Below are 27508 nucleotides of genomic sequence, written 5' to 3' on the forward strand. Positions count from 1 at the left end.
CTTAAAATCTTACGTGTTTAGCCAAAAATGGATCCTACTGACTGCCCCCTAAAACTCAGCAGACACCCAAATTGCATTCATTTTAAGGCATCGAATGTTGTTTGCTGAGGTTTTATCCAAAAGGAATTAATAGCTCCTGTTGAAGGGAGGAACACTCAGATGCTTAGAGCTGGGGAATGTGGCTTCTCCCTCCCTTCCTTGGGAGCTTCGAGTGGAACTGTGGTCAAGCAGGGTCCTAATTGGAAGAGATTCGCATTTTAGCTTAACTGGTTACTCAGAGGCAGTGAAAAACATTTTAAGTCTTCCAGGTCATCTAGAAAAGGAATTGGTAAACTGTGACCCAGGGGCCAAATCTAACACCCAACCTGTTCTGTAGGGCCCACGAGCAAAGAGGCAGGGATGGGTGCGGGGTCGCCGAGCACTGCTTCTTTCTGCACATCTGGCCAAAGCCAAGACCTTGGCCGGCCCTTACAGAAAAAGCCGCCAAGCCCTGGTCTGGAATGCACTTAGGCCAGTGCCCACAACAGGGGGTGGTGTTTGTATCATTCTTTATTTTGAAGAACTCTGCCTCCCATCACTGCCCCGTGTGCTCCTCAGGACAACCCAGCAGGTTCCAAGGAGCCTCCTGCTGGAACCTCTGGCTCCTCTGCACCTCTGGGTCCATGTGCATCCAGTGAGCAGAGCTCCTTTCCTGGGCAAACGGTAAAAGCCCTTATCCGCATCCCCGGGGGGTGTGGGTGAACTGGTTGATTACTGGACATTAATACCCAAAAGCCACTTTGCATAAATAACACATTTCCGGGGCTGGTCATGCTGAGGTTTATTTACTTACGTCCATCTTCCCCAGAGAGCAGCAGGAATGGGCAAAACGTGACCTGGAGGCGAAATCCAACCCCAAACCTTCCAAATTGTTCTTTTTCTCTAGAGTCAGATCCAGACTCGGCCAACAAGACATGAGGGTTCCCCAGGCAAGGCTGATAATTGGGCACTGCTTCCAACTGCTTTGCTCAAATAATTTTAATGTTTTTTAGACATGGTTTTCCGTTTCTAGAGCAGACAGGCTGAGCTCTGGTACCACTGCATCCTCAACCCCCTCAGCGAACCCAAATGTCCAGAGCGGCTCACGGGCCAACTCTCGTGTTCAGGCTCTCGCCCACCCAACTCTGATGGCTCTCACTGCCCCTGCCGACCACTGGCCATCTAGCGTCTCCCCTGAGAGGAACTCTGCAAGGTCCCCTTTGACTTGACATCTCCTGTGATATCTTGTGCCCTCAGCTACCCAGCTGGTGGGAGCTCTGTCCCCTAAGAGCAGCTGAACACCTCAGATAAGCACGAGAGGAAGAGGAAGCAGGAGAGACAAACTCTCAGACACCCACTGACAGTGAAAATGTTACCAAGAGATAAATGTTTAGGATTCAGATAGCCTTGTACGTGGATGAAATTCAGCAGTACGTTAAAAGAGTAATATGCCTGACCAAAGAACAAAAGGATGACTCAATATTAAGGTCATTTATATAATTCATCATTTTCATAATACATCATAGATCAAAAGGACAAATACCATTTAAACTGTTTCTAGAAAGTCTTCTGGCAACATGCAACGTCCATTTCTGATTAGAAGAAATAAAGAAGAAGAAGGAAGGAGCTTAATAAATAAGAAATAGGAGGAAACTTCCATGATATGATTAAAGGAAAAGAGAGGGGAGAAAAAAAAAAGAATTCAGTAAGGAGACGTGTTCCAAAATAAGTAAGCAATACTTCATAGCCTTCCTGCATATCAAAAAGTAGTTATTGAAAAAACATAATAGAAAAAATATCTCACTCACAACCACAAATGGCTAGAAAAAAAAATGTAACAAACAATCGGCCATATCTATGTGAATACAGCCATAAAAGTTTACTGGGAAACTATATGTATTTGAATAAATGGAGAATCACGCCATTTTTTCTGGCATTTTTAAAAGATGTCAGCTTCCCCTAAATGGCTCTACAAAGTTTACATCACCACAATAAAATTCATTAAAGAAATTTTTTGGAAGAGGAAAGAAAAAAGGATTGCAGAAGATGAGCCACATGATTAAATATATAAGAAAAGCCAGGAAAGTTTTGAGTTAGAATAATGAAGGGCACTCATACAACAGATGTTAAAATGGTTTTTTAAAATCAGTAATTAAAGCCATTTGGTAGTAAAAACCAAAATAGAAAGACTGATTAACAGAACAGAATGAAAAGTCTGCAAAAAATCCACAAAGAAAAAGGAGATGCTAAAACAACGGCAGAATTTTAGAAGAAATTGAAATACGAGAAACTTGCCAGCTAGACTGCAATCAGGTAAACCCCTCTTCCAAGCTTTTCACAGATTTCATACATTTTTCCATCTGCCATTCCTTCCCAGACACTGCAGCAATATCCAGTGAACCCTGATGACCCTGACTTTTTGCACCCACTCGGTGCCCCAGTGGGCACGTTAAAACGTTCCACACGTCCTGGTTCCCCTCCTGCTCTGCAGCACCAAAAAACCATCAACGCTAACAGTAAGAGACAGCCAGCGATTTCACTGCGCTGACTTTTGAAATGCTAACTTTGAGCATGTTTCTGTCAAAGTAACACAACTAAGATCGTGCCGTTGTCTGTGTAAAGACCCATGAAATCTCCCTTCACCTGCAGGGAAAAATCCAAATTCTTTAACACGGCATGAGAGACACTCCATAACCCAGCCCCTGCCGACCTGCCCCCATCCGCAGTCTCTAGTTCTCCCCAGAACAGCTTTATCTCCTCTGCTTCTCTCCCTCTCCAACCAATGCTCACAGGGTCCTCTGAGCAGATGTCTCCTCCATTTGCTGCTGCCCAACCCCAAGATGGGTCACAATTAATAACCCCGGCTCTGCACCAGAGTCCTCTGTGAATAGGTTTCTCGTGCCACTCGTATCGTACTGTATCTTTTCACATCATCTTATATGACTGTCTATGTGCCCATCTTCCGCTCAGAGAGCAGAGACTTTAACCTCTCTCTGCCTCCAACTCCTCATTTATGAATGATTATAAAGCCACACCTAAACAAAAATGATGACTAATTCAATGAGACTGCACATGTAAAGCACTTGGATGTGCCTAGCACAGAAAAGTATCAATATTAGCTATTGTTATTGTTACAATTATCTGCTCCCTTTTTCTTCTTTTCATCCCATTTCAGTAGCCTGCCTGGGACTGGTGAAGTCACCCGAACGTTTAATCTGTACCAGGAGATATTTTCTTTTGTCTACTTTTCTACATATTCATAATGAACATATATTATTCCTAAGATTAGAAAAATATTTTATTCTTAGAAATTATCTTAGACGGGGCATGTCTGATGAGTCCTTTCCAGCAGAAATGCCTTGGGTGAATTTATCTTCAGGACACGGTGCCTGAAAGCATTAACGTCTCCGTGTTAAGACGACCCCGAGTCATCTACTGACCTTAAGATCACTTCGTGCCTCTGATAAGCCACATAGGGCCTGCGATCGATAATTTTAATGTGCAATAATCGCAGATGTTTACACCCATTTCCTTTCCCTGCTGAATACCATCTAGAGAGCATTCCAACACTACTTTAAAATTCCCAAGTGTACATTTATGTTACAGTTCAAAAGGCTGCCATTGTGCATAGTTAAGCTCTTACGTGAATATTCTGATGTGGTGCCAGACAGAGGTCACAGCCCGGAGCTGTTGGCTTGGAGTGAACCCAGAATATCCATCACAACCATCAGAAACAGTGTCCTGACGAGTTAGCTCAAGGATGGCAAGGGGGCTGCTCTAGCTGCTCAGACAGGTATTAACAGAAAAAAGCCCTCTGCCTTAGCCCAAGATGAATCCCAGGGGAAGGGAAGTTCCCCAGTGGTCACACTTACACACTGAATGAGGCAACAGTGGGGTGTGGCCCAATGGCTCGGGCCTCGCAGGGAAGAGACCCAAGTTCAAGCCTCGAATGGACACAGGCAAGACGGACGGCAGTGCGGCCAGGGCCACCGATGCTGAGCTGCCCAACTTTCACTTCCTCAACCTGAAAATCACAGGCCGGACTCCTGTCCCTCTCAGCTCCAAATTCTATCATTTCATGATTGTCATGGGGATAATGAATTACAAACTGACATGGTCCTCAGGAATGGCTTTGGTGAACAGTTCACAGCACACAGACTCGGGAGAGCTCTAAGCATTATTCCACTCTGCTTCCTGAGATCTACTGAATTCGTGCAGCTCAAAGGCCATTGCATTGGGAGCTGTCGGCCCTTCTGTTTAATTTTTGTAGATATTATATTAGTGGTCAGTTTTTACAGGGACTACCCAATGTTCAATGTAAAGGTTGATAGGATAGGTTATCACTATAAAATAGGACCCCCAAATCATCTCATTCCCTCCCCACTCTTGCTTCAAGTTTGGGAATCGGTCCTCCCTTCTCTGCCCTCACGTGGATACATAACCACCCATCTCTGCCACTTCTCTCTGCAAGCTCAGACTTGGGGACCTCTGGCAGCCTGACATGGTCCAGCTTCCCGTAAGCAGTATAGGCGTCTGGATTCCTGAGTCCTTCCCAGGCCCCCCTTTAGGGGCGGTGATGGAGTTGGGGGGGTGCATATTCCCTGTTTAAGGCTGAGTGGGACAAAGGGCCACATGATCTCCATGGCCCAGGCACCTGGCACAGAACAGATGTTATACATCTATGTGATGAACCCCTCACTGGTCTGATATTCACCATTGACACTACTCGGTGAATAACAGACCAGGAGGCTATTCTCCTAACTAAAACTGAATAATGAACTAAAAGCAGAAAGAATCCTGTTCTTTTCATTCATGGAACAAACGCAGGAAGGGCCAGGTGCTGAGACAGACACTATCTCCACTCTCCAGAGCTTACGGTCTGGAAGAAGAGGAAAGTATCGCTGTTGAAGGGGGCCCACGGGGTCTCTCTGCACAGGGGGAGGGCACGAGGACCACTCGGGTGAAGGATGCTGCTGGACTCCTTAGAGGGCAAGAGGAATGGGGAGGAGACGGTCAAGATAGAATGGGTCATGCCGACAGAGGGGTGACATTTGCAAAAGTGTCAGACACGACAGATCACCCTGTTTAGGGATGGACAGGTAGCAGGGGTGAAGCCTGAAGGTGTTTTCAAAGCCCAGGTCGATGGCCTTGGGGGAAGCTGAGGAGGCTGAAATTTACCCTGAACACTATGGGGAAATACTGAAATCCTTCCAGAATTTTAAGCAGAGAAGTGACATTTTAGAAACACCACTGTGGCCACAGTGTAGAAGCTGGTCTAGAGGAGGACATCACTGTACACCTGAAGACCAGATGACCACTCACGGCTCAGCCCCTTGGATGCGTGGTGTCCCCAAAGGCACATGTTCCCCCCAACCCAGCCTCCCTCAAAGGGAGGCCACTGACCGACAAAGAAAGATGACCCTCGTCTACAATCCTGGTGCCCCTCAGGACTCTATGTGACGACTATCTTCTGATTCTTTTTTTCTAAATTATGGAAGTAATATGTGATCATTGTCTTGAGTGAAATATATACTTGCCTTTTAAAAATTTCTTGTTTTTTACTGTCAGAAAATAAGATTATGCCATAAAAATAAGTCTGCACTGAGCTTCTTGTATTTAACAAAATGTCATCCTTCCAAGTCAATAAATATAGATCTCAGCTTTTCTTTTTAAGGGCTGCATAATGTTCCGTGGTATGGATACGACATGCTTTGTTTTACCATCCCCTTACTGATAGGCATCAAACAATGATCTAATAAACGTTTTTTGCCTAGATATCTTTAGGAAAGGTTCCCAGACATGAAGGAGTTGGGCCAAAGGTTTGCATATTTTTTAATAGCTATTTTCAGGTCACTTTCCCAAAAGTGGGAGACAATTCACATTCCCAGAGCAGTGCCCATTTCCCAGCATCACCTCCAGCACTTCTTGTGATGTCTCTTCACCTGATGGATCCTAAACCAGCACCTCGTTGCTGGTTTCAGCTGACCTTTCCCTCCCATGAGGTTGAGCCCCTTCCTCTACAGTTAGTGGCCATTTGAATTTCTCTGAATTGCATTCCTCTGCCCATTTTCTACTGGCTCATCTTTCTCTCACCGATTTGCAGGAGCTCTTTCTATAGTAAGAATGAGAAGCCTTTGTTCACCTTAGGCAAACATTGCCCCCAGTCTATCAATTATGACATGACTTCATCTGAGGTATCCTGTTTAACGAAATTAAATTTGTTTTTCTTGTCCTTCATAGTTTCTCAGTTTCTGGTTTCAACTATGGTTTTTCTTCCACTCCAAAGTTTAACAAATAATTTTTTTTAATTTGTATTTTGTTTCTAAACTGCTTGCCTGTCTATGCCAGGATTCATGTACCCAGAATAACCCCCTACCTCACAACAACAGCATACAATTAAGGTACCCCCACTGTACCCACCACATGGGGTTCTTTGAAACGCTCCTAAGAAAGACAAAGGGGCAAGATAAACATGATTTTCTAAATGGATTAAAGAGAATGGCCAAAAGCAAAAAAAATTGTTTCAGTCGCCATCGTGTTCTCACGCCAACCTCATTAGACATGAGCCCCAAAGGAGAGTTGCTCTCCTGATTTGTACTTAAACTAAATATTTTAAAGCAGCAGCTAACTAAAAGCTGAGTCCCTTAAGCCCTAGAATCCACCCCACGGAGTCCACAGAAAATGAGAACCTGGGAGCCGAGCTGAGCCACAGTCATTGTCAGACCAGCATCTCGGCGCTCGGGGGAGGTTGCTAAATGGACACTAAACATGCAGTCTGAACGTGCTGGAGGTGGTTACAGGCACCTGTCTTCGGGGTCCAAAAACTTACGTTACAGCTTATAGGACTCGCTATATCTTAATATAGTCCCTTCAAGGCCTCTCCCCACCCCAGACCACCAATCCCCTATCATAAGACCTCTATCATAAGCTCCTCAAGGGTGGACCTTTGCTGCTTCACTCCTGATTCCCCCAGCCCCGCCTGGCACGGGGCCCGGCACAGCGTGGACCCCCAGCTGGTACATGGCCAAGCACGTACCCGAACATGGCGACCAGCAGGTTGACCAACAGGATGTTGGTGGAGAGCATGTAGATGCACACCAGGGGGATGGTGACCCACTCGGGGAAGCGGGGCAGCTTGTGCTCGTCCAGCTCCACGCACAGGGGCTTGGACTCATTCCCAGTGAAGGTGCAGTGGGAGAAGTCGTACGTGGTGCCTGAGGATACAGCAACAGACAGGCAATGTGAGGACCCTCTGGAGGGGGCAGTGCTAAAGCACCACAAAGGTGTGATGATCGTGCAATGTGTTGGGCATTGTTCCAAGGCACTCTATCATGGGTAAGCCTCAGAATCGTGCGTTCACCTACTCATTAAGTATTTATTGACTGAATAACAGTGCATTGAAATAATGCCATTTGCAGCAATATGGATGGACCTAGAGACTGTCATACTGAGTGAAGTAAGTTAAAAAGAGAAAGACAAATATCATATGATATTGCTTATATGTGGAACCGAAAAATAATGGTACAAATGAACTTATTTACAAAACAGAAATAAAGTCACAGATGTAGAAAGCAAACTTATGGTTACCAGGGGGAAATGGGGGGATACCTTAGGACTGACATATACACACTACTATATATAAAATAGTTAACTAATAAGGACCTACTGTATAGCCCAGAGAACTCTACTCAATACTATGTAATGACCAATCTAAAAAAGAGTGAATATTATGTATAACTGATTCACTTTACTGCACACCTGAAACTAACACAACATTGTAAATCAACTAGACTTCAATAAGAAATTTTTAAGTATTTATTGAGCAGCTACTAGGAGCCAGGACTTCACTAGGATGGAAGATAAAAAGGAAGGCAAGGTAAACATGGTCTTTGCCCTCAGAGAGCTTCCAACCTCTTTGGAAGAATAGGCAGATGATTGACCACACAAGTTGAACATTTCAGCCCCTGAGAAGTGTGAAGAAGGACACGTACAGTGTACTCTGTGGGCACAAACTGAGGCACCTCATCTGAGAACGGTTCCACAGGAAGGAAGCGTCTCTGAACTGAGGACAGAAGGATGAGTAGGAGCCACCTAAATGAATGGGGAGAGATGGGGTGCCCAGAGCATCTGGAGAGGGAACAGCACATGCAAAGGCCCTGTGGTAGGGGGACTGGAAAGGTCTGTTGAAATGAGAGAATAGGATGTGCAGTTAGCATGTTAACTTTTTTATCTTTATACTAAAAGCAACAGATAGCCATTAGACTGCTTGACGCAGAGGTGTGACACATCAGATTCTCTTCATTCAAGGATCACTCTGGCTGCAGCACAGATCACAAGGAGCCAGAGGGAGATGTGAGGAGGTTATGACTAAGAGCCATGCGGGCAGGCGCTGAGGATGGCTTAGGGTAGTGGTGGTGGGGATGGTAAAAAGTGGCTGGGTTTCAAAGACATTTAGGGGATAAAATCAACAAAACTAGCTGATGAACTGGAAGTGGGGGAGGAAGTCATAGGAGGCGTCAAGCATGTGACATCGAGGCTTCTGCTTTGCACATCTGTGCGACCGGTGGTAACAGATCCTAGAATGGGGACTTGCAGAAGGTCTGAGTCTGGAAGGAAGGATGGAGAGGTGTGTCTGAGAATCTCAGAGAAGGCAATGGATGTGAGTGTCTGGCCCTCTGGGAGTCGCTCTGGGCTACAGATCTTCATCCGAGCCTGTGAGTTTGAGTTCAGTCCTGCCGGTCGGTGAGACGCCCGGCAGAAAAGACGGTGCTACACCCATTTTACCTGCAACGGAACTGAGAGGCAGAGACGCCAAGCTGCGCCCCAGGGCGCACAGCACACACGTGGCTGGACCAGGATTTGAACCCCAGCTGCCACTGGCTCTTTAGGTTAGTTACCGTGAGCGGTCGCTCACAAGACTAAAACCACCGACACGTGAGATTGCTGTGAGGACAACACACACTCACTTTTCTGTAAAATGGCAAGTACAGTGTGCAGACGGGAAATAATAATAACAAGGTGCCTTCCCATCGTTGCACGGAAAAGAGCTGTTTCTAAGGTCTTGGAAGAGGCTGCAGCAGAAGAGGCCAGAAGGACCACACGAGGCCACGGAGATAATTGAGAAAACACCAAGCAGCTGAGAAATGAGAGCATAGGGCCAGGCACACATCGGGGCAGTTTTCCCGTGGCAGGACAGAACGTGACAAGCCCAGGCTACTGTCAGCATCCCAGAGATGCTCTAGACAGTTTATCCAAAACACACACCAGTTTGCACATGCCCGACACATGCCCTTATGTCAACTGGGTGTGGCCAAATCAATGCCATCTCTGCCACCATTAACCTGCCTCTGAAAGATAGCTGGCAGAAGGCTGATGCTGGAAGTTTAAATTCCAGGTTCCAGTGCAAAATTTTTCAATATTGCATTTTTTGAACTAAATGAGCACGCCGTCACTCTGCTGTACAGGACGGACTCGCGACACTCATTTCTAAACAAGTGAGGTTCCTTGCTCTCATCGGCCACGCTGCTGTTGGAAATATGAGAAACACTCTTTTCAAAAAGGTTTAAAAATTGCAGGCTGACATGTTGGAGACCAGCTCACAAGGTGGACGTAAGATCCTGCTCAGGAGAAAGGAATGGCCTTGAGGGTTAGTGCCCGCTGCCTCGTGCTGGCCAGATGCCAGCCGCCTGCTCCTAAGACAGTCCCCAGGGTCAGAGTGCGGAGCCTCGGAGGCGGGTTCTAGAAGCATCTGCCGCCTCCCAGCTGCCCCCCGCCCAGGCCACGTCAGGCTTACTATCCACGTCGCTGGGCACTTGGCCGAACATGGCCAGGTAGGGCTCATAGATGACCGAGCGGAAGATCCACTTCCAGCGGCGCTCGTTCTGCCTGAGGATCCCTTGCCTGGCCACGCCGAAGGCCACCATCCACACGGCAAAGAGGAACAGGAAGAAGAACACGTCGATCAGCTGTCACGGGAGGACAGGAGAGGGGAGTCAGGACTGCACCAGGGCGGCCTGTCCGCTCCGCTGACCACGGAGAAGGACAGAGGCTCCGGGACCCTGGAACCTAAGGTGCCCAGCGTTTGATCACTAATTTTTAAAAATGGCCATCATCACCCTTGGGTCTCGGGGCATCTCCTTCCCAGCACTAAAACTGACAGATGCATCTTTGCTTGCAGGTCCCCAAACCAGCTCAGCAGCAGAGACTTTCTGAATGAGACCAGCCTGGGAGCAGGAGAGGGATCCAACTCTGGACCCCCGCTCCTCCTCTCCAGCCCACGTTCTGCAGACCCCTAAGCTCTTGCCTTAGTTTTTTTTTTTTTCTTAAGGAAAATAAAAGCTCTCCTTTTTAGACAAGAATGCACCGTTTTATCTTTTTTAATGTTTTGCACACATAGCATGACTTCATGGTGACTTGATGCCCCAGATATGCTTTGAATTAAAACCACAAACTCGAAGCTCAGCATTGGAAAGGAACCTCCAGATGAGCTCATCCAAACGCCCATCTGATTTAAAGACAGAAACACGGGAGGTTTGGGTCACGTGGAAAACAAGCTGAGAGAAGCAACATCGTCAGTGTGTATCTTTCTGTTATTTGTCCCCATGGAACGGGGCTGGTAGTGCTTTCCCGACGTCTGTATCGCATGGTTGTAAGATGAAAGTTCCACTCGATGCTATGCTTCTAGCTCACTGCATGTCTCCAGACAAACATATTAACCTTCTTGAACCTGACTGTCCGCATCTGTAAAATGGGTATAAAAGTCCCTCTCCCGCCTAGGCTCCTAGTGAGTTGTTAAGACTCAAGTGAAAGCACTTGGAAACATGTAAGATCTAGAGATCTTTCTTAGCAACGCACTGAGTCATGCTGTTTGCTCCTAACAGTGATCTTTTGTTAAATTTTAACCTGGAAGGGGCCCCTGATGAAAACACATCAAGAAAGTAAACCCTACTGATTGTGAAATGCAGCCATCACTCTATGCACAAAATCCTCCTCTCAACAATGAAAGGAACGCTGGGTGCAGCTGGAAGAAGGACAACTAACTACAAATATTCTTCATTCTTACCATCCTCTGCAACATTATAATCTTGGGTCCTAAATTTCTGCTGACCGTGAAAATGTGAATCAACCTTAGCGTGAATATAATGTAATCCAGGCAAAAAATCACTCGTCCGGAGTACAGTGAGGTTTTGTTAGAGGGGTAAAGCCTGTGGAAAGAAGAGGAAAGAAGCTGTGAGATGCTGACAAAATATTTCAGAGTTTTGCTTTTTTATCATTTTTATTTATTTCTGGATTTTATTTGCTAATTTTTTTAAATTTTATTGAAGTACAGTTGATTTACAATCAAAGTTTTGCTTTTAAAAATAACCAAACGTGAAGAAACAGCCAAAAGCCTGGGAACTGAGGGTAAGTGGAAATAGACCAGGGACATCACCGGCCCATCAGCCACTGAAAACCAAAGGCCACGTCTACTGCCCTCGTGGATTCCAGGAGAGGCAGGACACTTTAGTCCTTCATCCCAAATACTCCTGCAGGACCCAATCCCGACATCGCTAACTTCCTGGCTCACAGGCCTCTACAATGACCCCGACCACTTGGGACTTGACCCTGCCAGGTTCCCCTGAATGAAACTTACCTCGTTTGCACCAGATCATTTGAATAGCTAAACTCCTGCTGGCATGTTCATTGAAAGCCATATGTGCTTTCTAACTGGAATGCTCTAGAAATCACATCCAACCGTGATTCAAATGCTGGGCCTTTAATAACCAAAAAGGACCTACTGTATAGCACAGGGAACTCTGCTCAATGTTATGTGGCAGCCTGGATGGGAGGGAAGTCTGGGGGAGAATGGATACATGTATATGGATGGCTGAGTCGATTTGCTGGGCACCTGAAACTATCACAACATTGTTAATCAGCTATACTCCAATATAAAATAAAAACTTAAAAAAAAAATGCTGGGCCTTTAACCCAAGCAGAAAGGGAGGTTTTTTGGAGGAGGAAATTGAGTTCTTACCCCGCTCATATTGTAGAGTGAGCACTCACTGTAAAGCATCTCATTCTGGGTAGGTGTGAATATTAATAGTCAGGCTTCTCTGCTCCAATAGACCACGAGCTTCACCTTGAAGCTATTTGGGAAAGGCAGGCCGGAAAGGAGCAGGGCTGGACAAGGTGGGCCAAGGTTTGTATGCACCCCAATTTCCCTGTCACGTGGAGTCATGTTGCTTTTTGCCTTCAACCGTACTTTTCACCTGGTTTTTCTAATCACACGCTGTGGCTCAGGGATTGAGGAAATCTTGTAGCTGGGAGGGCAGGCTCCAGAACCAGCATTTAAGTTGAAGTTAAGTGTATGTTAGAAGATTATGTGGCCCCAAACGAAAACACTGTGCTATATTTAACACCTTCATCATTCTCTCCTCGATTTCTAATTCTCTCCCCAAATTCTATAAGCACAAAGAGAAAAACCATGAAGAAGCCTTTTTCAATTACAGATCACCAGGAGGGGGGAAGAGAGGAGACCCAGCTTTATGCCAACCAAGCTGTGTCTCTAAGAGGCAGAGACAATGGGCATTTGTAATAATCTCTAAATGGGGGCGGGGAGGGCACATGGCAATGGGACAGCCCCAGCCTAGCTCAGCCTCGGGCCACGTGATGGGAAGAACCGTCAGTAGACCAATTCTGGGGCTCGGAGGCACCGTTGCAGTAAGAAAACATTTTTTAAAAGGAATAGCAACCTCTTTTCTGAATGGAATTCCAGAGATAGGCTATATTCATAAAATAACAGGACCACAGTTCATCCTCTCTCTCTTATCTTGGGCTTGAAACGTCTTTCCTCCGCCTTTCCACCCAAGAGAATCCAAAAACACCGAAACTTGAAAAAGTGGTGAGGACTACTTACCGAAACACAATCCCTGCTATGAAGTAAAAGAGCCCAAGCGTATCCATGATGTTCCACAGGTCGGTAAAATAATTCACCCCATTCATGTACCACTGCAGCACAGAGAGCGACAGAGAGAGGACACAGCAGCTTGGAAATATCAACTGCTTCCAGATTTATTCTTGCTCACAAATTTCTTTCCATATCCTTTTTGAGCCCATGATGTGCCAAGTACGCCCTGCAACTGCCCTGTGCTGTTCCAGGGGGATTGGAAAGTAGGTTGCATGCTTGCTGTGCTGTTATTCATGTGTTGCTAACAAAGTCAAGAAAAAAAGACTCGTGGATCCTAACTGTTTTTTAAAGAGAAACCTTCAGAGAGTGAGTACAACCTGTGTGGGCAAAGGTGGAACCCCCCTCCCCATGGCTGCCACGTACAGTGGTGTAGGCTGTGCACTGCACAACTCTAGAGGGTGTTATCCATACTGCCGTCATCACAGATTGTGTGTTTACTGTAAAAATTTTCTGGCACATGGCAATAAAACATCTTATTAAAGAAACTTTTTTAAAAGTTTTAAAAACTTTTTTTTTTTTTGCACACAGGTGCTATGTGTGGCAGCTAGGAGGACAGACGTGGTCACAGAAATGACCAACAGGAAGAGTGTGCCTCAGTGATCCTTCCATCATGATTTGTATATATCAGTCATGATTTCTCAGAAGAAAGCATGTCAGGAAAACACTTAAAGAGGGATAAGAGTATCCATTAGAAGGCTGCATCTGGACAGCCTCTCTGGCAATCCCTACGCTGGATTTGGGGGATTCCAGGGTGGTCATCTAACCCTTTCATTCGTCCATCCACTCAAAACATATTTACTGAGAATCCACGGGGTTGCAAACACCTGTTCTGGGCTCCTGGGACACAGAGACATCATCGGATTGGGTGTGATGTCGACACTCAAGGAACCTACTGGCCCACAGCAAAGACAGACGTTAAACATGTTTAAAATGAAACGTGATAAGGGTCGGAGGGGAGGTAAGATCAAAGGTCCAAGTGAGCTCAGATAAGGAAACCACCAGACTTGTGCAAGGCAGGAAAACAACAGCAAAGATGTGTCATCAGAGGTACTTGGCACTTTTCAAATCTACTAAATGAACCGTCAACATGGGTCCACCTGCTATTAAGATATCTTATTTCCTATTCTGCACCTGAAACCAAGGCCTAAGAAAAAGAAACAAAGGAACTTGCCCTTAGGCAGAAAGCCAGCAAGTGATGGGTCTTAGGGTTCTGAAACGTGGTTTCCTCTCTCCAGCATCACCCTGCTTCTTTAGACAACCCCCCCACAGAGATCCCACAATCTTAGACTTGGAAGAGATTCAAGAAACATCATCGGTTTCTCAACAAGTACTTCTTTTCACTCATTTATAAATGCAAACAGCAACTTTAGTGGACAAAGGGGTGAGGGCGTTATGAAATCCAGTACCAAGGAAATATTAAAGTCCCCCAGGTGTGAGCAGCCCAATTTGACCGTGTTCCCCTGTGGGATGGCTGAACGCGTGGGCTCAGAAATCGAGTCAGGATCCCTAACTGTCCATTTGGGTGGGCCCGGTGAAAGTGATCACCACCCACCGAGAGCCATTTGCAAGGCGAGGGTAGTTGGGACAGGCTCTCCCTGCCACCTGCTTCCCTCTTTGAAACCCTGGCCTGAGAGGCAGGTAGGCACAGGGCCACGGGGCAGCCCCAGCCTGGCTCAGCCTCAGGCCACATGACGGGAAGAACCGTAAGTAGATCAAGGCTGGGGCTGGGAGGCACCGTTGCAGTAAGAAGACATTTTTAAAAAGGAATAGCCGCCTCTTTTCTGAATGGAACGCCAGCGATTGGCTATATTCATAAAATACCAGCAGCATATTTCATCCTATCTGTCAGGATTTGGGGATTCAAGGGCCTCAAGACTGAATGTGCTCTCCATGAAGGGACGCTGGGACTTACCTCATTTTAAATAAACATTCACAGTCTGTTTAATAGACCTAAGAGTTATTTAGCAACCATGTTTGCACTTATTGATTGCCTTGGTTAAAAATTCCAATTAACATAGCAACCTCTGTCTTCTGGGCAAGGGGACACAGGGAGACACTGACAAGCATGCATTTGACACCCAGACACTATCTGAAGCTGGTAACATCCTGCCTGGTTTTGCTTTTCGCTAACAAGTGTGAATTAGGTTAATTAAGACAGTACCAGGCCGGCAGAACTGATTGAGGAAACCAACCACACGAAGCATTCCAAAGGCCTGAGTCTGCAGACCCGAAAGGGAAACAGCGACCCCAAGTGTCAGAGTCCTGTAATGACAGGAATCGGCAAGGCTGTGTTGTGGAGATGGGGCTCACAGACCACACAGTCAGAGCTGCTCCCAGTCGGCAGGGGTGGCCTTGACCCCAGGCTCCTGACCTTAAGCACAGGCACGTCCCTCACTATCGCCTTAATATGCAGGACTGCTGAAGTCAAACTGTCCCTGACGCAGACGTAGAGAATGGACTTGAGGACACGGGGAGGGGGAAGGGTAAGCTGGGATGAAGTGAGACAGTAGCATTGACATATATACACGACCAAATGTAAAATAGATAGCTAGTGGGAAGCAGTCACATAGCACAGGGAGATCAGCTCGGTGCTTTGTGACCACCTAGAGGGGTGGGATAGGGAGGGTGGGAGGGAGACGCAAGAGGGAGGAGATATGGGGATGTATGTATACATATAGCTGATTCACTTTGTTATACAGTAGAAACTAACACACCATTGTAAAGCAATTATACCCCAATAAAGATGTTAAAAAAAAAACTGCCCCTTCAAAAACAAATTTTACGGGCTTCCCTGGTGGCGCAGTGGTTGAGAATCTGCCTGCTAATGCAGGGGACGCGGGTTCGAGCCCTGGTCCGGGAAGATCCCACATGCCGCGGTGCAACTAGGCCCGTGTGCCACAACTACTGAGCCTGCGCGTCTGGAGCCTGTGCTCCGCAACAAGAGAGGCCGCGATAGTGAAGAGGCCCGCGCACCGCGATGAAGAGTGGCCCCCACTCGCCGCAGCTAGAGAAAGCCTTCGCACAGAAACGAAGACCCAACACAGCCAAAAATATATAAATAAATAAATAAATAATTGTTCTATAAATACTAAATAAATAAAAAACAACTTTTACAAAGAAACAGAGGACACACTTGGACAAAGCTACACATCCTTAGCATCATGAAATACCACCCACTATGAAGGTGGAACAGCCGGGACTCAGCCAGACCCTGTGGGCATCACATCAGGCCTGGGGAGTAACTGGGAAGCATATCAGAAACCCAGAACCTCCCCCCAAGGCTCCTGCCCACCGTCTGTCCCACTCAATGTCCCCGCCTTGTGCCTCTCCTGAGCAAAACTCCACACACTCTGCCTGCCGGGGGTCCCTCTCCGTGCAAAAATGCGCCTGTCCTGAGTCTCCTTCTTGCATGACCCGAATAAGGGATGAGCAGCTAAATGTACATCCGAATCTGAAGGGAGATGCTTGTGACGTAAGGACTCCAGATTTTACTATCCCAAGGCCTCTAGGCCAACCTCCCCGTCAACTCAAGACTCGCTCATTCAGTGCTACTGGCAGCGCTCACCTCGTCTCCCTGAAAGCTCCCAGAAAAGACCCTGCCGGTCATCGCTAACTGGTAGAAAGTCCATGAGGACAGAGATATTTGCCTGTTTGGTTCATCGCTGTATCCCCAGGGTCTAAGACACTGCTTGTGGTAGGTGCTCAACAAATACTTGTTGAAAGACTGCGTGAATGAAGTGCTTGGCTTAAGCCAGGATGACTCTCCCTGCATCCTCCTTCCAGGCCAAGCTCTGCCCCTAGAGCAACCCAGGGTAAGTCGTCTCTCTAGACCTCATGCTCCTTTAGATTCCTGGAGGATACAAATGACGTTTGGACTCTGTGGCTTTAATGCAGCCAGGAGGCAGGGTCAGGAGCAGGACGAGGGGAGAAATGTTGGGAGCGTGAGTGAGGGGCAGCCAGAAGCAGGAGAAGAACTTTTTACTTTTTACCAGCCGTTCCAAGAAGCTGCTGCCAACAGCACCCTCTGCTCAAAAAGGGTACGCCTGAGCCCCCTCCTGCCAGGTTCCTCCCCACGTGCCCGGTGCTGGCTTCATGGTTCCCCCCTTACTCTCGGTCACGGCACATCTCTGGGGTTGAATCAGGAAGACCCTGCCTTGTCAATTCGTTTTTTTCAAAAAGATACACGCACTTGCCAGAAATGCGACAACGCCCGCTCCTGTGCTAGGCCCCGAGGATCAAATGTGAATAAGAAGCAAACATCTGGGCTTCCCTGGTGGCGCAGTGGTTAAGAATCTGCCTGCCAATGCAGGGGACACAGGTTCAAGCCCTGGTCCGGGAAGCTCCCACATGCCACGTAGCAACTAAGCCCGTGTGCCACAACTACTGAGCCTGTGCTCTAGAGCCCGCGAGCCACAACTACTGAGCCCGCATGCTAAAACTACTGAAGCCCGCACGCCTAGAGCCCGTGCTCCGCAACAAGAGAAGCCACTGCAATGAGAAGCCTGCGCACCGCAACAAACAATAGCCCCCCACTCGCTGCAACTAGAGAAAGCCCGCGCACACTTATTTGTGCTCATGACTTATTTGCCCCACTGGGCCTCCCCGTCCACAGAGGATGAGAGGTCTGCTGGTCTCTCAAACAGGATGAGACGCAGGGCTTTCCCCCTGCAGCCAGACAAACCCCTCCAAACTCACCCTTTCATCCTCTTCCTCTGCAAAAGCCAAACTTTCTCTTTGATGTGCCTTTGAAAGGTGGGATGAGCAGTTAAATGTACATCCGAATCTGAAGGGAGATGCTTGTGACGTAAGGACTCCAAATTTTATGGACTCCAATTTAAATCCAATTGTGTTCTAAGTTTGACCCAGCCAAAATTCAGCCTTGGCATTCAACCACGCCCATGAGCACAGCAAAGGAAGGGAGTCAGGGCCCCAGCACCCAACCGGTCTAGGAGGGAACACGTGCGACCCCATGCAGCGCCAGCTCCTATGACAATGTAACTCGGGAGGTTCCTAATTTAAAAGTTCTTGGTTAACTTTCTCACAATGGCCAGGGCCCATTCCCGTTTTAAATGCTGACTCTCCTTCCATCTTTCTCTGCTTCTCTCCAGCAGGATATTTTCACACCCTGGCTGCTGATACACAGAAGTCAAAAAAAAGAGAGAACTAGCAAGTAAAAGAAGGCCTCTGAGACTATATGGAAGGGGCTGTGGGTTGAATTGTGTCCCCTCCAAATTCATACATTGAAGTCCTACCCCCCAGCACCTCAGGATGTGACCTTGTTTGGAAGTAGGGTCCTTGCAGATGTAATTAGTTAAGATGAGGTCATACTGGAGCAGGATGGGTCCCTGATCCAATGTGATTAGTGTCCCTATGACAAGGGGAGACTTGGACAGAGACATGCACACAGGGAGAATGCAGTGTGAGCATGAGGTCAGGGATTGAGCAATGCATCTACAGCCAAGGAACAGCAGAGATGGCCAGCAAATCTCCAGAAACTGGGGATGGGCCTGGAACAGGTTCTCCCTCACATCCTCAGAAGCAACCAACCTTGCCCACAGCTTGATCTCAGACTTTTGGCCTTCAGAACAATGAGATGATGAACTTGTGTTGTTTAAGCCGCCCAGCTGGTGGTGCTTCATCATGGCAGCTCTAGCCCTAGCCCTAGCGAGCTAATACAGATGTGCCCTGGACTGAACTGTGACCACTTGAGCCAATGCCTGGGGCACCCCTGAGGCTGATCTGAAGTCATAGAAACCCTCTGCACGTCAGCAGGACCAGGTCCTGGGGTAGATTTGCTGGTAGACAGAAAGCCTGATAATCTTGCATGCTCAACACACTTCCACCTGTACTCCATCTCCAGCCAGCATCTGCACCTCCCACCTACTAGGCAAGCAAAGGCAGATCCAGGGCACTGGTACCAGGACTCCTGCCACCCCTCGTGCCCATGGCAGACACTTCTAATTCATTAAGATGTTCTCCTGCTGAAAATAGAGGCTCAGAATCTTTCTCAACCCAAGGCTCCTAGAAGCCACCAAAAAAAAAAAAAAAAAAGAGAATCTATTAGAGTTAGCATGATAGTTGAAACAATTTAGGAATCCTATTCTAGGCAGCAATTCTGTGGGGTCAAGAACAGCATCCTTTGCCCCTCCAAATATCTGGTATCACTTGGCACAGTACCTTGTATGCCATAAGCACCTAGGCCATACGTGTTGAATAGATATGTTTTTGGGTTTGGGCTCATATGGGACAAGAGTGACAGCAACAGCAGTTCTCAAATATTTTGTAAACTACCATTTTAAAAGGATTTTCTGGGATGACTTTTCATGATGGTTTAGGGATAGCACTGACCTTCACCATCAACATTTATTCATTCAGCAATTATTAACTGAGCACCTGCTACGTGCCAGACCCGGGCTAAGTTCGGATTAAGGATGGGAAGAGGATGCCAAACAATGCAGGTCCCAAGAAACTGGAGAAAACACCATGAATAAATGACATGAACTCCCTGAAATTCCCAAGGACGAATATGAATTTCCAACATTGTCAATCTGACACGCTGGGCATTGAGATGCCCTTAGCTGGAAAGTCCTTCCAATTCCCCTGCCACTCATGGTGCTGCCTGCCCCAGTGATGGTAATGACAGGATCACAAATGGCTCCTGATGATGGGAGTGGGTTTCTTGGTTTTTTTTTTTAAATGAAACTGGGAGGGAGGTTTTTTTTTTTATTATTATTTATGGCTGTGTTGGGTCTTCGTTTCTGTGCGAGGGCTTTCTCTAGTTGCGGCAAGTGGGGGCCACTCTTCATCGCGGTGCGCGGGCCTCTCACTATCACGGCCTCTCTTGCTGCGGAGCACAGGCTCCAGATGCGCAGGCTCAGTAATTGTGGTACACAGGCCTAGTCTCTCTGCGGTATGTGGGATCCTCCCAGACCAGGGCTCAAACCCGTGTCCCCTGCATTGGCAGGCAGATTCTCAACCACTGCGCCACCAGGGAAGCCTAATGGGAGTGGATTTAAAAGTCCAAGGTCAACCTGCTCTTTGAACACATTCCCGAGAAATTCATCTCCACCAATTAACGTTAATTAGAGAGCAAAGCTTGGGCTTGGAGATCTCATGGAAGAGCATCTTCCTGTTCATGGGTGGCCACCAAATGAGAACATTTATTTGGGGGCAATAATGACTTTGGAACTTGAGGATCAACTTCTGCTCCCCTTTGGCATTAGGAAGATGTCGCTCCCTGAGAAAAGGAGGGGGCGCCCCACGTCGGGGCTGACCTACCTGTCTCACTTCGTCACAGAACAGGACAAAGACCAGCGCGTAGAGGACCAGCTCTGGGGGTTGCGGCACGGGGTGGAAATCCATGAGCAGCACGTAGGCAAAGAGCAGGAGGAAGGCGATGTAGAAGACCACGTTCCAGGAGAAGACCACAAACGGGGAGGTGAAGAAGGCTACGTAGTGCCACAGGAGCTTCCGGTGCTTGTCGAGGGGCTTCTTCCTGCACCGAGAGGTGACAGCATGGTCACAGTCCTGGCCAACATCACTGCGTGGGCTACACCTCTCCTTCTGAACACAGATGAACACAGACCCACAGCTGGGCCAGGGACAGGTGGTGTCCAAATTGTGTTCTAAGTCTGACCCAGCCAAAATTCAGCCTCGGCATTTCGTGCTTAATAGATCCAAATTCTGCCTCAGATATTGAAGACATGACCCTACTTCTACCTCTTTGAAATCAAACCTGGGGGAAACCCACGGAGATCCCAGACCTAAAGTGCAGGGACTGGAGTGAACATCGTAATTTCCAGGCCTTATGATCCTTTGCACAAGAGCACACACACACACAGATACATGTACACACACACAGATAAATGTACACACACACAGATACAAGTACACACACACAGATGTATGTACACACGCACAGATGCTTGTACACACACAGATGTATGTATACACACACTCACACACACGATTATGTGCCTTGGTTTCATACCTAAATGATACAAAGCCACAGCCAACCAAGGGTATAATAAACAGACACAGGATAATCTTCCAGTTCTTGGTGTCTCGGGAAATCTCTCCGTACCATTGCTTGGAAAGAAAATTCTACAGGAAACAGAGACAAAGGACACAGGTCCTTATTAATGCAATGACATGCTGGATGGTGTGTGACCTTTCTTCCCAGCCCTCAAACCTCTCCAAAATAAATAACTCTCTGAATTGAGATCCTTATTCTTTTATATTAGTTACCTGCATTTTAAGGGGCTATGATTCAACCATATAAAATTCTGTTTGATTTTCAGTCCTTTTCTACGTTGGGTTCTGTGAACTTTAAAACAGAGGTGTATGAGTCCAAATTCACTAAACCTATGAATTTTAACCAACTCTAATTCTTACTGTGTAAGTTTAAACAAGCACCTCTGTAGCTCCTTTTCCCTGAAAGCTCACAAATTCACACGACATCCAGTGCTACCTGCGGGGCCCCAAGGATTCATTTCTGGAGGCAGACAGGTGACACCTGTCAGGAAACTGAAAGGAAGTCGGCAAGAGAGAGACCACTGGTGTCTCAACACCCACTTGAGCTGAAAAGGCATGCAAAAGCTTTCCCCAGACCGTATCAGCCCCTGAAAAGTGGAACAGGGCCTCCCACGAAGGCAGGAATTAGAAACTCGCTCTGTCTCTGACAGCAGCACCGAAAGTCAACACAGAAGGGGTGGGCATATGCTGGGTCACATGGAAGGACCCCGCGGCTCTCAGAAAAGATCATATTGGGTATTTCCTGGTGATCCGGTGGTTAGGACTCCGCACTTTCACTACCAAGGGCCTGGGTTCAATCCCTGGTCAGGGAACTAGGATCCCGCAAGCCGCACAGCACGGCCAAAAAAAGACCCCACAAGAACAAAAATATCATGTCAATCAGAAGGGACCGGTGTGTCTTCGTGGTAGAGCAGGGGGGGACCTGAGGCCTTCCCAGCACTGTCTGTAAGGCTGGGACCCAGGTGCCCCATCCATACCCCGGTGCATCCCTCCAGGAGAGGACAGCTTCCCCCGAGAGCCCTGCCCCGCTCTGCCTGGGCTTCTGGGGCCGGGCGTGTACTTGGCTCTTGAGGGGCAGCCCCCAGGGAACCGCAAACTGCAGTTGGTGGGTACATGCTTGGATGGGCAACACTGGGGCAGGCGGCACGAAGCTCCCAGAAGCCCCCAGAAGGCAACTTCTCCTTAGCACACCTGTGTCTGCTTCCTTCCCTTCTCTCCCCGGCCTCTCGGCCTCCACTCCCCTCATGCACCTCCTGGACTCACGTCCAGCATAAACCACTTGCAGTCAAATCCTCGTGTGGCGGTCCGCTTCTGCGGGGCACACCGAGACAAGTAAGGTCCAGTCTTCTTCCCTGTCCCAATCCTGCCGGGGTGATGAGCCCACCAGGCCATCGCTGAGCGGCACCACGAGGCCCTCAGTCACAGAAAGCTCCCGCGCCAGCTCGGGTTCCATGGCCACCAGTGACATCTGACCCCACACGTCAGCCTGCCCAGAGCAACCACACTCCCTGGTCCCGCGGGCCGGGCAGGGTGACTTTCCATAAACATCGCTGAACCGGCATCTGGTGGAAACCGTCGGGCCTGGTGAACTTGGACGGGAGCGTGAGTCAACCTCCCCAGGGCCCAAAGCTCTGGAACACCGGCAAGAGGGGGTCTGGGGGCTAAGAAGCTGTGAGCAGAACCATGAGCAGAGCGAGGCAGCCGTGGCAGCCGGCTGGGTCTCCCAGGCAACCCTGACCCCAGCACTGGCCTCCCTCCAGCCCACTACGACGCAGTGGCTAAACCAGAACAACAGCAAGGCCCCCTGTGTGTCCCTTGTCATCCATGGCCACACTCACTGAATCCACTTGGCTGCAATAGCAAACGGATTCTTTTGTAAACATTGTGCCAGTTATTGGCTGCATGGTATGATGGAAAGTCCGTAAGGCGGGCAATCATCATGGGGTCAAATCCCAGCCCTGCCACTTCCTAGCAGCAACCTGGGGAACGCTCCAGAACCTCTCTGAGCTCCTGAGTCCTCCTCAGTAAAATGGGATGATGTCGACCTGCACGCGTGCTGTGAAGATGAAGCGTGATCGCGTGTACAAGGGCTATGCAGACAAGTGTCAGTCCATCCATCTCTTCCCCGTCTTCCTCCCCTTCACACCAGACCCCTCCAGCTGGGATGGTGGGTGGAAAAAATCTCCCCTCTGAAACCTGAGATACCAGGTGCAAACTGCTGTTAATGTAACTTGGGGCAGAAAACGTCTACACTGGCTGAACCCACTTCATACTAGTTTCTCTGCTGCCATTACTACTAGTAATAGTTCTAACAGTAACAGCTACCATAAAGGGCTGGCCCCACTCACATATTATCTCATTGAATCCTCACAGCAACCCTTCCTTTACCCCCTATTATGCCCATTTTACAGATAAGGAAACTAAGGCTCAGAGAGTTCATGTAACCTGGCCCATCCCTACACCTAGTTAGAGATACGCTGGATCCAGAGACCCAGCTGATGGAAAGGCCCATTTCTGGGCATGATGTTTGGTGACTGCATGTTGTTTACCTGGACCCCGGGCTGAGCGATGAAATGCTGGTCCGTGGCCTCCACCGCCAGCTCCAAACAGCTGCTTCCGCCCCAGGCTTCACAGGAATAGACCAGGAGCTGTTCCGCCAAGTCCTCGTCGCTGCTGTAACACTCCGTGAACAGCTCTAAGTGACAGTGTCCCCAGAGAGAGGGAAACGGGAGGCAGGGCTGGCCAATACACAGAACTTTCCCGCCCCCGGGCCCACCAGCCACGCCCTGACTTCCACGAAAGCCTGGCTGCGAGCTTCCTGGATTATAAAAGGCAAAGAGAACACCAGTACAATATGATTCTCCACTGAACAAAGGGACCTGCTTTGGGCACCGCGCACACAGCACAGCGCCCCCTGGCAGCAGGTGTCCAGAAATGCCCACTGAATTGAGCTGCAGTGAACGTGGGGAATGCCCTCTTTGGTGGGGTTCAGCCACTGGGGAGGGGATCCAGACCCTGAGCCCCCCTCCATCTCATTTACCTTCTGTGCTTTCTTGGTGAGGTTCTTTGCAGTTAAGGCACAGTGCAAAAAAAAAGCCAAAATGACGTAATAAAAAACACTGGCCCAGGGCTTCCCTGGTGGCGCAGTGGTTAAGAATCCGCCTGCCAATGCGGGGGACACGGATTTGAGCCCTGGTCCAGGAAGATCTCACATGCCACAGAGCAACTAAGCCCGTGTGCCACAATTACTGAGCCTGCACACCTAGAGCCCGTGAGCCACAACTACTGAGCCCATGTGCCACAACTACTGAAGCCCGTGTGCCTAGAGCCCATGCTCCACAACAAGAGAAGCCACCGCAATGAGAAGCCCGCGCACCACAACAAAGAGTAGCCCCCACTCGCCGCAACCAGAGAAAAGCCCGCGCGTAGCAACAAAGACCCAACGCAGCCAAAAATAAAATAAATAAAAATTAAAAAAAAAAAAACCTAAAAAAAAACAACACTGGCCTACTGCATTGAGGGTGTGCTTATATTTTGAGACCTTATGACAAACAGATTGGTGTGCAGCTCCTCAGAGAAAATCTTTTAAAAGTCGAAATGCTCGGAGCCATTGCCTAGCTGAAGTCAATCCAAAAACAACGTAATACCTTGAAATTTTTAATATAGTAGAAGAAATAATCAGACACCTTTTCCCCAACACAGAGAGGTTAAATGAATGAACATTTCTTCATTAGATCAGACAACAGACAAACATGCCTGCATTTTGCAACGTGCCACCTTGCAAACTTAAAACTCCCCAGTGGAAAGAAGAAAACTGAGCCGGCCTAAAATTCTCTGTTGCTGTGAGGCAACTGGTCCGGGCCCTCTGAGCAGGGGCAACGGCAAGCTGTGTTCAAGGGCAGGTGAACAGCGAACAGAGGACAGATGTTTCAGGAGCGTCACACTCAGCGGGGCCTCTGCCCTCTTCCGCTCCAGGTGATGAGAAACATCGCCCTGGGGGGGAGCTGGGCAGCTCGCCTGTTGCCTTGTGTTATAGAAGCTCTGAGCCTCCTAAGTTTGGGGAGATGTGGGACCACCAACACCAGCCCTTATTCACGTGACCTCATGGGGAATCGAGGCACGGGGACCAACCCAAGATGCTGCTCTGGCTGCTGCCTTTGCCATTAGTAATAAACCATCTGTGTCCCTAACCCAGGGGTCTGGGGTCGTCTGTCAGTATATGTATAGGAAGCTGGCAGGCTAACCTGTTAGCTTGCACGTCAGGTAAAACCTCACACGTGTCAAGGTTTCTGAATAGCATCCCCCAAACAAAACACCCCAAGGCTTCCCTATGGTGCTGAGTTACTTAGACCTGGCCTGGGTGTGGCCCTGGGCAGCTGTGGGATGAGAGAGCCTATATTTTACCACCTTCATTCTTGGAAAAGTCAGTAAATGCCACCTGGCGTGGCTGTGCCGGCCACGGCTCCCATTCCCAGAGGCTTACCCACTGCTCGGGTCTCGTACTCGTTTGCCAACTCCTCAGACTCCCCTGCAGCATTGATGTCATTCTTCACCTTGGCCAGAGTCTTCAGAAGCTTGCTGGCTCCCAGGGCTGCCAGAGTACAGCCCCTGGTCTTCCAGAGGGGTGAGAATGTCACAGTTAATTTGTAATCCCTTGCAGTCGAGTCAACATCAAAGTCAGACAAGCACAGATTGACGGCAAAAGCAGGAAAAGGTAAAAATCTGAACTGTTCATAATGATTCCCAGTAAAATTTGCAATGTGCACCAAGAGTCTCGAACCTGAATACACTCACAGTCTTGAACATGGAATTAACATACAAAAAGAAAATATCAAGATAAATGCATCACTAATTATTAGAAAAATGCAAATCAAAACTACAATGAGGTATCACCTCACACCAGTCAGAATGGCCATCACCAAAAAATCTACAAATCATAAATGCTGGAGAGGGCGTGGAGAAAAGGGAACCCTTTTGCACTGTTGGTGGGAATGTAAATTGATACAGCCACTATGGAGAACAGTATGGAGATTCCTTAACAAACTAAAAATAGAACTTCCATATGACACAGAAATCTCACTACTGGGCATATACCCTGAGAAAACCATAATTCAAAAGGACACATGTACCCCAATGTTCACTGCAGCACTATTTACAATAGCCAGGACATGGAAACAACCTAAATGTCCAATGATAGGTGAATGGATAAAGAAGATGTGGTACATATATACAATGGAATATTACTCAGCCATAAAAAGGAACGAAACTGGGTCACTTGTAGAGATGTGGATGGACCTATAGAGTCGGTCATACAGAGTGATATAAGCCAGAAAGAAAAAAACAAATATTGTATATGCATATATGTGGAATCTAGAAAAAATGGTACAGATGAACCTATTTGTAGGGCAGGAATAGGGACACAGACATAAAGAACAGACATGTGGACACGGGTGGGACGGGAGGGTGGGACAAACTGCAAAATTAGGTTTGACATAAATACACTACCATGTGTAAAACAGATAGCTAGTGGGAACCTGCTGTATAGCACAAGGAGCTCAGCTCAGTGCTCTGTGATGACCTAGATGGGGGGGGGGGGGGAAGGGGGGGAGGGAGGTCTAAGAGGGAGGGGTTATAGGTATGCATAAAGCTGATTCACTTCATTGTACAGCAGAAACTAACACAACATTTTAAAGCAATTATACTCCAATAAAAAAAAAAAAGATAAATGCAGGAGAAGTTGATAGTTAGACGTGGCAATGGGAAGCCTGATGACCCACCATCATGCTGTAACAGCTCAGAGGGGGAAACTGGTCAAGGACACGAAGACTGACAACTGTAGTTAGTGAGAGTGTGTGTGTCAATCAATATTCAATACCTAATCTTAGGCTCTAAAAACAGAGAATGCAGCTTCTTTTCAACTGTTCATAAATCATTTATAAAAATCATTATGTGTGGAATCACAAAGAAAAATCTCAATCATTTCCCAAAGCAGGCTTTGTACAGGCCCTACTTCCTGCCCATAATGCAAGAAAGTTAGAAATTAATTTTAAATTAAACTTTAAAACCTCCTCCACTTGGAAGACAATCACACATCCACACAAACCTAAGAAGCAGGTGCCTCCTGGATTACCCACCAAGCCCAGAACTTTCCAGGGACCTCCCCTCCCAAACACACCCCTGTTCACATGGAAACAGGCACAACCATGTCCACCGACATCAAATATTCCATTTTACTGAGGACATTTTAGATTAGGTATGTGAGGTTTGAAAGGGTCAGAGCAATCACAACCAAGCATACATCTGCCGCAGACTTGGACATTTACCTGCTCCCAAATGACTTTGGAAAGTTCCTTCTTGTTCTGAAGGATGGCCCAGATGAAGAGTGCCTGCAGGGGGTGCCGAGTGATAGGAGACACGTCCTGGGAGGGATTAGAGCAGGGGGTCAGCACATGCAGATGGAGAATCACTTTGGCAGACACACTAGTATAAGAATGAAAACAGGGTCAGGAT

At 47.9% G+C, this 27508-nt stretch overlaps 1 protein-coding gene across 1 annotated transcript in view; it reads right to left on the reverse strand.

The window, feature by feature from the left end:
- TRPM8 (transient receptor potential cation channel subfamily M member 8) overlaps positions 1-27508 on the reverse strand; it is an 87688-nt gene that overhangs the window by 16322 nt on the left and 43858 nt on the right. Inside the window, exons 12-20 of the mRNA XM_068543723.1 lie at positions 27322-27417; positions 25482-25611; positions 23548-23693; positions 20955-21067; positions 20243-20459; positions 12914-13005; positions 11081-11222; positions 9812-9983; positions 7055-7232 (exon numbers count right to left, since the gene is read on the reverse strand). Coding sequence (XP_068399824.1) covers positions 7055-7232; positions 9812-9983; positions 11081-11222; positions 12914-13005; positions 20243-20459; positions 20955-21067; positions 23548-23693; positions 25482-25611; positions 27322-27417 — 1286 coding nt within the window. The remainder of the gene's footprint in view (positions 1-7054; positions 7233-9811; positions 9984-11080; positions 11223-12913; positions 13006-20242; positions 20460-20954; positions 21068-23547; positions 23694-25481; positions 25612-27321; positions 27418-27508) is intronic.

The sequence above is a fragment of the Eschrichtius robustus genome, chromosome 5, assembly GCF_028021215.1.
Source record: "Eschrichtius robustus isolate mEscRob2 chromosome 5, mEscRob2.pri, whole genome shotgun sequence".
NCBI classification, from domain to species: Eukaryota; Metazoa; Chordata; class Mammalia; order Artiodactyla; family Eschrichtiidae; genus Eschrichtius; species Eschrichtius robustus.